Source organism: Pelodiscus sinensis, chromosome 13 (assembly GCF_049634645.1).
Source record: "Pelodiscus sinensis isolate JC-2024 chromosome 13, ASM4963464v1, whole genome shotgun sequence".
Lineage (NCBI taxonomy): Eukaryota > Metazoa > Chordata > Testudines > Trionychidae > Pelodiscus > Pelodiscus sinensis.
In genome coordinates, this window is record NC_134723.1 from 5003283 (window position 1) to 5015763 (window position 12481).

The following is a 12481-nucleotide window of genomic DNA, read 5'->3' on the forward strand; positions in this document are numbered from 1 at the left end:
TAAGTGTAAAAGTATAATTAGGCAGGCCACACAAGGATTTGAGGAATTAACTAACTTAACTTTTGGTATTAATTTTTGAGACCTTTGCTAGTCAGAAGCAGGAAGCCTGCTAAACAGAGAGGCCCCTGGATGCCCAGGGTGCTAAAGAAGTACTCAAGGAAGTGCACTCATTGCCAAGAAGCTACATGAATTCTTTGTGTCAGTCTTTGAGGTAGAGGACGTGAAGGAGATTCCAATACTTGGCCATTCTTTTTACGTGTCAGATCTGAGGAACTGGCTCAGATTGAGGGGTCAATAGAGGAGGGTTTGGGAACAAATTGATAAACAGTAGAATGACCAGGACCAGGCGAAATTCACCCAAGAGTTTTGAAGTAACTCAAATATGAAATTGCAGAACTACTGACTGGCATGTAACCTATCGCTCCTGTGCCAGATGACTGGAGGGCAGCTAACGGGACAGGTGATGAGGGATACTGGAACAATTTTTATTGTGCTGATGTTGGAATCTACGTATTTGGTGTTCTTACTAGAGCCTTGCAAATTCACGGCTATCTGCAGGTATTCAAGGATGTGGATGTGGATATTTGTGGCTCATTTTTGCTGATAAGAATGCGGATACAAATTATGTAACTGTGCAGGGCTCTAGTTATTACCACTACAAGCCAGGGAGTATGGCAGCACTCTTAGTTCCAGCACTCCTGGAAGTGATCCTGGTAATAACAAGCCGGTAAACCAAATTTCAGTGCCAGGCAGATTTGGTTGAAAACATAGTATTGAATAGTTAGGCTTGTAGATCAACATGATTAGTTGGGGGAAGACTCAACATGGCTTTTGTAGATGATTTTAGCAATTGACTTATGCCAGGCAACTAGTATTCCTTTTGGGGGTCAACAAACATCTGGACAGGGGTGACTGAGTGGACCCAGTGTACATAGGCTTTCATAAAGACCTCGACAAGTCCCTCATCAAAGGTTCTAAGCCAAGTAAGCTGTCATGGGATAAGAGGGAAGGGCCTCTCATGGGACAGTAACTGGTTAAAAGGCAGAAATAAATTGTCAGTCTTCAGAATGAAGAGAGGCAAACAGCTGGGCCCCCCAGGGATCTGTACAGAGGGCTGTGCTGTTTAACAGATTCATAAATGATCAAGGGGATAAACAGAGATGGCAAAGTTTGCAGACATTACAGAGATGAACTAAGATCGTTCAATCCAAAGCGGTCTGTAAAGTGTTACAAAGAGATCTTGCAAAACTGCATGACTGAGCAAGAAAATGGCAGGTGAAATTCAATGTTGATAAATGGAAAGTAAAGCACGTCAGAAAACATAATCACAACTTGACATACAAAATGGTGTTGAAATTAGCTGATACCAGACGAGAGAGATCTTGGAGTCAGTGTGGATAGTTCTCTGAAAACCTCTGCTCAGTGTGTAGCAGCAATCAAAAAGAGGCTTAACTATATATTAGGGACAATTAGGAAAGAGACAAGATAAAAATATTATAATGCCCCTATATAAATCCATGGTATGCCTATACCTGGAATACTGTGCGCCCATCTGTAACAAGATGGTATACAAATGGAAAAGGTTCAGAGAAGGGCAACAAAAATGATGAAAGGTCTAGAACAGCTTCCATATGAGGAGAGTAAAAAAGACTGTTCATTTTGGAAAAGAGATGACCGGGGTGGGGGAGGCTATGATCGAGGTCTAGAAAATGTGGAGAAAATGACTTGGGAAGTGTTATTTACCTCTTCTCCTAACACACGAGCTGGGAGCCATGCAGTGACATTAACAGACAGCAGGTTTAAAAAAAAGGCGGGACTTAGACAGCACAGCCTGTGGAACTCACTGCCAGGGGATGTTGTGAAGGCCAAAACCAGAGCTGGATTCAGAAAAGAATTGGGTAAGTTCATGGAGGACAGGTCGCCAGGCCTCTGACTGCCTGATGCTGGGACAGGACACCGGTAGATGGGCCACTGGATTAGTTTGCTGTGCTCGTGCCCTTTGAGGCACCTGACATGGGCCACTCTTTGGAGGACAGGATGCTGGCTACCTGGACCATTGTGGCTGCTGTTCTGTTCACGTTCCAGAACGGATTCCTGTGGGTTGGAACTGCACTGAAATCCTCTAGGCTCTTCTCTGAACGACTATCAGATGCAAATGACGTGGCCAAGTCCAAAGCTGACGTCTCGAGACTGGGTGTACCCCAGTTGGGCCCAGCTGTTTGGGCCCTCTACTGCCCTAGAGAGGCTGATCTCTGCCGTGGAGGGCACAATGTCTCTGAGTCCCCTTAGCCCATTACCAGTCTCCTGGGCCATCGCTGTCTCTCCTTTGTTTGAGGGGGGAGTTGCTACCTATATAATATATAAGGGCTTCTCCCACAGCTACCTGCTGCCACTCCGAAACAAGGCCACCAAGAGGAAGACTCCTGTGATGAAGAAGACCCTGAATCCTCACTACAACCACACCTTTGTCTACAATGGCATCAGCCCCGAGGACCTGCAGCACATCTGTCTGGAGCTGACTGTCTGGGACCGCGAGCCACTGTCCAGCAACGACTTCCTGGGAGGTGTCAGGCTGGGCGTTGGGAACGGTGAGGTGCCCCCTGGCTGTCCTTGTGTGTGGCTGCCCTGCTCTCCTAGGGCTGTAGCAGGATGCGGTGGGTCACTCATGTTCTGTCCCCCTTACCCCAGCTTTGCCCTGGAGACCTCCGTGAAGGTGGATGCCTACTAGGAAGCTGAAATTTCAGGGGACCACGATCATCCCCACACAGTCCCTGGCATTACCACCCCTGCTCCATATTTTCTGTGGGGCTGGCGGAGGCTGTTCTCGTGCGCTCCGGGGAGGGGGCTGTGTGCTGCACTAACTCACCTCTGCCCCCTCAGGTATGAGTAAGGACCAGGTGGTGGACTGGATGGACTCCACAGGGGAGGAGGTGAGCCTGTGGCAGAAGATGCGCCAGTTCCCGGGATCCTGGGCAGAAGGAACACTCCAGCTCCGCTCCACCATGGCCAAGCCAAGACCATAGCCTGGGCGCTGGGCCCAAGGCCAGTTCCAGCGAGGCGGCACCCGGCAGAGCAACCGCAGCACTAGCAAGGGCCACAGCCAGGATCTAAGGGAGTGGGGAGCAGGCTGTGCCTTCGGCCCGTGTAGTAATAAAGCTAATTGTCTTCAGCAGGCTCAGGCTTACAGCCTGTTCTTGGCTGTAGCTTATTGTAGGGAAAGGGTTTTGGTCTCCGAGCTTGGTGGAAGTGAATTCCCCAGGGTTTCCCCCTAGCAGGGGCTAAGTGCTTTTAAATCTTGTTTTTCTTAATGTTTTCACTACTCCCTGTCCCGTGCAGTTCGTTTGATTGCCCCTCTACAGCATCTCCTGCTGCTTCCCCTACTTGCTCTCCTCCTGGTAGGATGCAGAGCCTCTCAGACTAAAAGGGGAGGCTGTACGGGCATAAGCAATCAACATGAGGGCTGGAGAACCTGAGATCTAGTGGTGCTGGGACTGTGGGGAGGGAGAAACCAGCACCCGCCTGTTACGATCCTGTGCTCGGGTCAAGCTGTTTGGCACAGAACTGTAGCTGCCTGCCCCTCTGCCAGGGGCACAATCTCACAGAGGGAGGAACCGCCACGTGCTGTCTCTGGAGAGCAGACCCTGCTACTGATCTGAGCCCGTAGCGGGGTATCCTCCATGCCAGAGCGGTGGGACTTCTCTGGTGGGGCAGTGGCCTGTTTCCTCTTACGTGGTTTTTGCTTCTGCACCTCCCACCCACCAAATCCTCCCTGCTGCCCAGGAGGCCGGCTCCCGCTACCTTCCGCAGATTTATTCATTGAAAACACAAAAGGCTGTTTAGGGGGCAAAACAGTTGTCAACAGATAGGCAGCAGCCCCCTCTTGGAAGAAAGGAAAAGCGAGTCGAAGGACACGAGTCGAAGTCCACATTCAGTGTCTGGGAAAGCAGTCTGGGTACTGGCAGCTGCTCTGCTGGTCAAGGCTCACCACAAAGGGCCACCTGTTTTAATAAAGGTTTTCTTGCTGTGGCTGGTGGCGTCAGGACTGGAGTCATTCCCGCGTCTGGCTGAGAGGGCGCTTACCCCTGCCTCTGGAAGGGAGTGCCTGGAGCGTGGTTGTGAAGGGCAAGGAGCAGGAGAAAGTGGCTGCTGCTAATTGTGAGGGCGAGAATAGGCTCTTGTCTGCCCCGGCCTGTCTGTTCTGTGTGGGTCCGGCTGAGCTATTTGCCTGAGGGGCTGCTTCAGCACAGAGGTAGACTTCGAATCTTGCAGCTGGATGTTTGTGGAGCTAAGGGGGTGGGGGGAGTGTGTGTGTGGGGGGGTATCTCTGCCACTTTGCGCACGGCCAAGGCAAGCTCACTCAGCCCTTCATTGCTACCTGCACTCTGCCCTAGGGCCTGTCTTTGTTTCACCTCTCCACCCGTCCTCGTGCCCCTTGGAGAAGGGGAATGATGAGGGTGGGAGGTTAAGAGAAGCTAGGGTGGCAAACCGGCCCCCTGCATTACTAGCCTTTCTGCAGGAGTCCTGCACCGAGGCAGGAGGCTGGACTGTGGCCCTCAGACTCGGCCAGGCCTAGTGTATAGGGAAGTTGGGGGATCTGGGGTGGGTTTTTTAACCTTAATTGGTTAAACCAAACTCCCATCAGATTTTTAAAGTAGGAAAGAAAATCCCTGGGTGGCCAGAGCCTGCTGCCTGAGGAAAGCTACAGGCAGCAGCCTGGGCCCGCTCCAGGCCCTGTAGGAGCCAGGTGGGGATTCTGACCTTGGGCCTGAGGCAAAGCTCAGCCTGTGTAGTTGTCTGATTCCTAAACCTGGGTCTGCCCTGGACCTCAGAGAAGCTCTCTTCCCTCAGTGACTGTGTCTAGCTCCTGCCGGGAGGCAGGGGCTGCAGGCGGCCTAGCCCCCTTCCCGCTCTTTGGAACAAGCCTCGTGCAGTGGCAATTCACAGGGTGTTCTGGGCAGGGCTCACAGCTCCCCCTCGGCTGGCTGCGCTGAGGCCATGCTTGATGGGTTTGTAGGGGTGGCACAGGCAGGTCTCGCTGTGCTTGTCCTGCATGGCAAACCGGGGGGGCACACTTCATAGCTGGGAACTCTACTGCTGCTGGAGCTGGTTTCTTCCAAGAGAGGAATGAAATAACCGTAGGAGTGACCTACATCTCCCCATTGATCTGCTCCTGCTCCCTGCTGCCTGACCTGGTCTGAGAGTGATGGAAATGGGTAGTGTGGGGTGCTGGTTCTGTGACAGCTCAGCCCTGCTGCTGCTTCCCCTCCCTCCCCCCCAGAAAGTCTGTGACATTTGGCAGCATCTCCTCCCTCGCCGCTGGCCCAAGGGCCGTTCCTGTCCCCTCAGGCTGCGGGGCTGGGATGGCGAAGGGCTGCCCACGCGCCAGTGGCTCACTCGCACGTGTCCCTGCTGTGCGCGCGCTGGGTGGCCTCCTGGCCGCTCAGCAGGTAGGTGTCGATGAAGGTGAAGAGCTCCTCCGGCGTGAGGGGCTCGATGTAGCGCTCGCGGTCCAGGCCCTGCTTGTCCAGCAGCACCATGTTGAACTTGGCGCGGGTGACGTGCAGGAACTGTCTGTGGAAGCAAGGCAGGGGCAGCTGAGAGCCGGCCGGAGCCGCGGAGACTGGCGGCAGCTGGGCCCATCCCCCCGCTCCTCTTTATACACCCCGTCCTGCGCTGGCTGCCCCGTTTCCCAGCCTGCATGAGGGACCCTCACCGGCTACTGGCCCTGCCCCTCTGTGCTCTAGGATCCAGGCTGCCTCTTTGTTTACGTGAGTCCAGTCCTAGCCTGCCCCTTTCCCCTGCCTGCTGGATTTTGTGGGACCCTTTGGTTTTTCCACAAGCCAGGGCAGGACCGTGGGGGGGCCCTGTTGAGTTTGGGGGGGAGGGGTCTGCATGGCAGCCAGGTGGCAAGCCTGGACACGGCCATTCCAGCTGCACAGACACCACAGTTTGTCCTCCCCACTAGTGCCAGCCGGCGTCACGCATCCCGTGCTCAGGATGACGGGTGCCTTTCCTGTGAGCAGCTGTGTCTGGAGGCTCCGTCACTGTGCTCCACCACAGTCTGCTGGGCTGGGACTCCGCCCCAAAAGCACAAGCCCCTTCTCCGCCATCTCCACGCATTTGCGAAAGCAGTAGCTACTGCGTCTGTCTCCCACCCCATCTACCTGAGCTCCTCGATGATGCCAGGGGAGAGCTGGTGCTCCCGGATGCGGCCCACCTCGTGGGGGGGCTGCCCCACCAGCTCCAGGACGGTGACGTGCCGCAGGTCCAGCCCGCAGGTGGCTTGCTGCAGAGAGGAGAAGAGCCCGTCACAGGCTGCGGGCTGGGTTTGGGGCAGGAGGCGGCGCAGGGGAGGGTCTCACCTGCAGCATGGCGATCTGCATCTTATAGTAGCGATCGGAGGGGTCGGGAGCCGAGACGAGGAGGAGCCGCCGTTTCTCGTGGAACTGATCCAGGAGGCTCGTGGCCGAGTTCACGTCCACGTTGATCTGCATGGCTGAGGCGGGAAGGTGGGCGCGTGAGGGAGGTGGCTGGCAGGGGTGTCCGACGCACCTGCCCCTCTGTCTGCAGGACCCTAGCATGGCCTGCTCTAGAAGTCAGCTGCCTCTGCCCTTCTCCCAGGGGCTGGGGGCCTCTGGTCTCCATCACCATTTCTCTAGCAGAGGGCAGCAAATATGCCGGGGGGGGGCAGCATCCCTGTGTCCCATGAACTGGGGAGTTTGCATCTCGCTCTGTGGAGAGGCCCAGACCTGCACCGCATCAGCTGCAGCGAGACGAAGGACCCATCCTCGTCTTCCCTCCTGCACCCTGAGCAACGCTGACCCCACCAGGGCCACGCCAGCCAGGCCACGCAGATAGGGCCGCAGCAGGCCACACCTCCGTCTCCGCACTGGGGTCGGGGACTTCACGGTGGGCAGCCTGGCCGGCTTGGCTGCATTACTGCCTGGCCAGCAGGACACAGGGCTGACTAGGGCTGGTGTGTGAGACCATTTTAACAAATGGCCAAACCCGGGAAGGCTTTGACTCTTCCCCATCACCAGGCTTACACTGCGGGGGCAACTCCAACGACTTCTGGGGCCGCGCTCTAAGGAGAGCAGCAGCCTGCGACGTCCCTGTATCGTGCCCTTCAGTCTCTGGGGCTTGCGAAGAGGCAAGGGGTATTTTTGCCAGGCAGCACAGCTGCTGGGATTCCAGGAACCGGCCATGTGCCTATGCCCCACGGCTCAGATCTGGACCCACCCCTCCTTAGAGGCAGGTGGCATTCAGCTCCAGGGGTTGCTTTGGCACCATCCGAGAGGGGGCAGCTGGAGCCTGAAAGGCAGGGAGGTGGGAGTGGGGGCTCGGTGTGTGTCTGCGCCAGGGACAGTGAGACTATCACAATCCCTGGTCACCCACTACCAGGGCGAGCCCAGGGACAGAGTTAACTCCAGCTGAGGGGCTGCTGGGCAAATCCAGCCCTGGAGGAGGAGGGGGGGAGAGGGGGATGCTGACAGAGCTGCACTGTGCTTCTTCCCGTATCTGCTTCATCTGCATAGCCAACCAGCCCCGCCGGCAGCCCGTGCTCCGCCCAGCGCCCCTGGCCGGGGATGCTCAGGCCGTGCAGGTGCTGCCTGTGCTGTCACTGGAGATATGGTGAGCTCTTGGGGCCTGGAGCCGCAACAGCCCCATTCAGGACAAGGGGGCGCTGCCGGGTGCATAAAACCCAAGAGTCGGGGCCGAGGCGGCTCAGTGGCTTGCAGGCTCTCGCCCCGGCCTGCGTGCAGCCGCCCCGCCCACGGCTCGCCCCGGACACTCACGCACACAGATGGGCTGGGATCCTGACCAGTGGCGGCTGGACTGGCAGACGCGTGAGGGGGTCCCCTGGCGTTCGTAGCCCCCGTCGCATAAGTACTCGCATGTGGCGCCGTAGTTATTGCCCTCGGAGGTGCAGCTGAGGTAGCCGTGCTGCGGCGGCTTCAGAACAGGGCAGCGACTCACTGCAAGGAGAGGGGAGATCAGGGAGGCGGCGGTACTGGGGGGTGGGGCGGGCTACCCCGCAGGCCCAAGTGAGCGTCCAGGGTCAGAAGTGGCCTACGTGCCCATAGGACGGGGGAGGCGGCCCCAGGCAGCCTGGTATGGCCAAAGGCCACAAGGGAGAGGCAGAGAAAGCATCGGGTGGGCTGGCGTGGCCTGGGCTTAGCAGGGCTTTGGCAGGGCAGGAGCATGGGACCCGCAGGTGACACAGGGAGGCAACATGCAGGAACCAAAACTCCTTCCCACACACCTGGGGCCTGAGCGTGGCCCCTATGCTCCCCCAGGGAAGACCTGGACGCTCCAGCCGAGACGCGGGGAGCTGAGGTCCCAGGGCTGTAGGCTCGGCCTTACCTAGGACTCTGACGATGAATTTGCAGCTGGCTCGGTTGTAGGCCTGGTCGTAGGCGGTGTAACGGATAACGTGCTCCCCCTCCGGAAACTCCGACCCGGGTTCTGGGCCCCGCAGTGTCACTCTGGACCCAAAAGACACAGAGCTGCTTCGGTGGGGGGTGCCTTTCTCCCAACCGGGGCTTTGTTCAACCCCCACGTGGCCACTTCGGGGCAACAAAACCATCAGACCCCAGGGAAGGGGTCCTGCAGCCCCCCGCACTCACCGCTTGATGATGCCATCCGCAGAGTCCTTCACATGGGGCGGGTCCCAGTATACAGTGGCCGTCAGCTTCTCCGGCTCTGCCATCCTCTCGCGTGACTCTGGGCAGCGGATCTTGGGGGGCTCAATATCTGCCCGGGCAAAGCAAACATCAACGCCAGGGGGACCATTTGGGGCAAGGCCACAGTACAGGGAGGGGGAAGTTCAGCTAGAAACCCCGGGAGGAGGCAGTAAACCTCAGGGGGCAAGGAGCTAGGGGAAAGTGCAGGGACATGCAATAGTTCCTGCCCTAGCCAGGGCGAGCCATGCAGACAGCCCCCTGGGGCAGACACCCAGAATAATCTAGTGGGAGGGAGCTAGGCCAAAGCACAGGGCTAGGCCAAGCAACCCCCCTAAGCCAAAGGCCCATGCTGCCCCAGGGGCGTTAAGCAGGGTACACCATGGGACGTGACCATGGCACTGCAGTCCCTAGCAGACAGCATCCAGGATTAATGGGGGTTTGTAGTCCCCCCAGGTGGGGAGAACAGGGAGAACCCATGAGGGTGGTAACAACCCCACCAAGCCGAACCTCTGGGCCGTTGTGGTCCCTACGGCACGTGTGCAGGATGAGCCAGGCTGGCAGGAAGGACAGCAGGGGGAGAATTTACCTACACAGACTGGCTCGCTGCCGCTCCACCGCCCATCCTCCATGCAGATCCGGCTGCGGTCGCCCTCCAGCTGGTACCCGGGGAGGCAGGAGTAATCACAGTGAGAGTCCAGCAGCGCCCCAGCAGAACAATGGTAGGAGCCGCTCAGCACGGCCGGCAGCACGTGGCACCGGATCTCTGCAACAGACCCAGCAGATCGGTTCAGCAGCTAGGCATGCAGAACCCCCTAGGGTAGTGTTTCTTAAACTTCTTAAGACAGAGGAACACCAAACAATATTTTTTTTATGAGGAATACCAAGGATTTTTTTGTTGAGAGGAAAAAAAAAAAGGTCGGGGGGGGAGGGGGAAGGGTCTTGGGAAAGTTATTGGGGGGGGGGGGAGGTTGCCTGCTCCTTTAAGGGTGGCCATTTTGAATTCTGTTGTTCTCCACGACACACTTCCGACTGCCCCGCAGCACACCGGTGTGCTGCAGAACACAGTTTAAGAAACACTGCTCTAAGGGCAGCACACAATTCGGGGCTGCAGCACCAGGGCTGGCATGGAGCTCAGTTGCTCTAGGCCATGGGGTGGCTTGGCTGATAGGGCCCCTGGAGTTTTCTTCCATCCTTCAGGCAGCTGGTGGGGCAATAAACCGCAGGGCAAAGCTGCAGAGGTGAAGAGGGACATGGAAACGAAAGGCCGTCTATTCAGGCATGCAGAGATTAGTGATGGCTATAGGACACGGGTAGGCGGACCCTAAAAGAGCCTGTAATAATGTGTCTGTCCCCACTCTGGCAGAGAAAGAGTTAACTGGAGCCAGGCAGCAATGCACCTGGCCCAGCTGAGAGGTTCTGGGTGATGAATCAAAAAGGAATGTAAGGCAGGCAAGGAGACGGTGGGAAAAACCAGGTCTTGGGATCTGGCCTGTGGGGTGGTCAGGAGAGACAGTGGGAAGCCACAGGAAAGGAGCAAGCTCCTGGAATGGCCCAGGAACCCTTTAATCCAGCAGGCAAGCGGGATACAGGAGTCTTCTGGGTCATCAAAGAATGCCAGGCCAGGTCTTAAAAATGAAAGCCAGGGCCAGGATGGCCAGTAATGTTGTTGGGAATGACCTGTCCGCACACTCTGAAAATACGCTCTCAAAGGCCGTGCCAAGGCAGCGCTGAGACACAGCGCATCTGCCAGACGTGTAAACGAAGCCCTGGTGAAAGCTGCATTTGCATACAGAGTCCACGGAGGGGAGGATGTGAAATCACCAGGGAGGTAGCACACGAGAGACCAAGCCATGGGGGTTATCCTGGCTCTAGGCACCGACAACCAACTTCGGGGCTACCAAGCAAAGGCAAGGAAGACACCCCTTGATTCTCACCTAGGAAGTAAAGGGCAGCGTGACCACATTCATGAAAACTGGATCCCACCTCTAGTTGGCTGGAAGGCAGCAAAGAACATTCAGGGTGAGACAAATGTCTTTAGACTCTCTCTTGGCCCTCGAATCTTTGACAGCAAACTGCTCACTGCCTGCACTGTCGGTCTGCCTCAGTGCTGTGGGCAGTGCTCCACAAACGGAGCCTGAGTTGAATCACTCAAGGTGGTGTGTGCACTGTTCCCTGCGAGCAGCAGACCTGGTATTTCTGTGGGGTCAGGCTTCTGGTGGAAAGAGCCATGGACACAGAGACCATGGGGAGAGGCACATGGGAGCTGGGACTCCAGGAGAAAGAACTCGCAGAGCCTGGGAACGGGTTGGGGAAAGGGCTCAGAGCCAAGGCGAGGTCGGAAGTGGTCCAGGGAGGCCACTTGGCTGCTGAGGATGATGCTGAGGAAGCAGAGGTTGGCTGCCAGCTGCAGGATGCCTAAAGTAGAGGGAAGGGCTAGGCCAGCACAGAAAGGGGGTAAAAGCCCCTGAGGAAATGGGTGGAAAAACCATTGAGCCCAGAGTCTGGGTTGAAAGCTAAGGTTGCTGGACTAGTGTTTGGTGGTATTTTCCGCTACGCAGGAGGGGTGGCGCTGAACGGGATCTGACGGGAGACTAAGCCATGCGAAGAGGCAGGACACTGCAGGGGTGGAGCAGCTCCAGGCAGGAGGGGACAAAAGACGACCGGCTAGGCTGAACCAGCCACGAGGGCACCGGCCAGCATCTCACACTTCTACAGCGCCCAAAACGCTTTACTAGCTGCATGCTGCAGCCGTTCCCTGTGTGTGCTGCTTGGAGCCCGTCTGGGCACCGGACCCAGCATGTGCCCTTTGTGGGTATGTCTAGACTACATGCCTCTGCTGGCAGAGGCATGTAAATTAGACTACCCAACATAGTCAAGGAAAGCCTTTGCTGACCGATCCCTTATGCCTCCTGAAACGAGGTTTACAGGATCGGTCGACAAAGGCTTTCCTTACCAACCGATCCACGTCTTGACTGCCGTGCTGTGCCGATGATCAGCTGAACCGGCACAACGCGGCGGCCATTTTTATTTTAATGAAGCGGGGGATATTTAAATCCCCGCTTCACTGATTATGTCGGGTAGTCTAATTTACATGCCTCTGCCGGCAAAGGCATGTAGTCTAGACTGAGAGTCTCCAATGCGTTGTCACCACCCTCAGAATTCAGCAGTCAGTCTGGCTTAGGAATCATTTGAAATCATAACTGTGGGGCTCTTTGACTATTGGTTCCTGAGCTTTAAGGTGTGTCTGGGTCACGTCCTGCCACTTTTCTTCCCACGCAGGAGGGCTGGCACCCCGTTTTTAATGACAGCTGGGAGTGTCTCCGAATCACGGGTCCTGGAGCTGGGTGTTTAAGGCAAACATCAAATCTCAGGAGACGTGTGATAAAATTGTGAGTCAGCAGCTCTGTCGCTGCCGTTTCCTGTTAGTGAACGGAGGTCAGGTCCCATTGGACATGAAGTGCTGCCCCTAGGACCAATGCCAAACAGTCCCTCCCCGTTGTCTGTCGCATAACTCAGCATGCGTCTCCATCAGGACAGCATGCTCACATGCACGGGAATGTTCATGTGCACCCCAGGACAGCATGCTCATGCGCATTGGAATGTTCACACTCACCCCAGGATAGCATGCTCACATGCACAGGAATGTTCACGTGCACCCCAGGACAGCATGCTCATGCGCATTGGAATGTTCACACTCACCCCAGGACAGCATGCTCACGTGCATTGGAATGTGCACACTCACCCCAGGATAGCATGCTCACACACACAGGAATATTGATGTGCACCCCAGGACAGCA

General features: G+C 56.5%; 2 protein-coding genes across 6 annotated transcripts in view; one reads left to right on the forward strand and one right to left on the reverse strand.

Annotated features, from left to right (window-relative positions):
• Window positions 1-4026, forward strand: part of SYTL4 (synaptotagmin like 4) — a 24011-nt gene extending 19985 nt beyond the window's left edge. For all 4 annotated transcript variants that reach the window (XM_075896739.1, XM_075896740.1, XM_075896741.1 and 1 more), the window contains exons 16-17: window positions 2380-2588; window positions 2881-4026. In XM_075896739.1, the coding sequence (XP_075752854.1) occupies window positions 2380-2588; window positions 2881-3023 (352 nt within the window). In that variant the 3' untranslated portion in view covers window positions 3024-4026. The remainder of the gene's footprint in view (window positions 1-2379; window positions 2589-2880) is intronic.
• Window positions 3796-12481, reverse strand: part of SRPX2 (sushi repeat containing protein X-linked 2) — a 15921-nt gene continuing 7235 nt past the window's right edge. For both annotated transcript variants that reach the window (XM_075896746.1, XM_075896745.1), the window contains 7 exons: window positions 9271-9447; window positions 8628-8754; window positions 8365-8486; window positions 7797-7976; window positions 6363-6496; window positions 6165-6286; window positions 3796-5571 (listed from right to left, as the gene is read on the reverse strand). In XM_075896746.1, the coding sequence (XP_075752861.1) occupies window positions 5391-5571; window positions 6165-6286; window positions 6363-6496; window positions 7797-7976; window positions 8365-8486; window positions 8628-8754; window positions 9271-9447 (1043 nt within the window). In that variant the 3' untranslated portion in view covers window positions 3796-5390. The remainder of the gene's footprint in view (window positions 5572-6164; window positions 6287-6362; window positions 6497-7796; window positions 7977-8364; window positions 8487-8627; window positions 8755-9270; window positions 9448-12481) is intronic.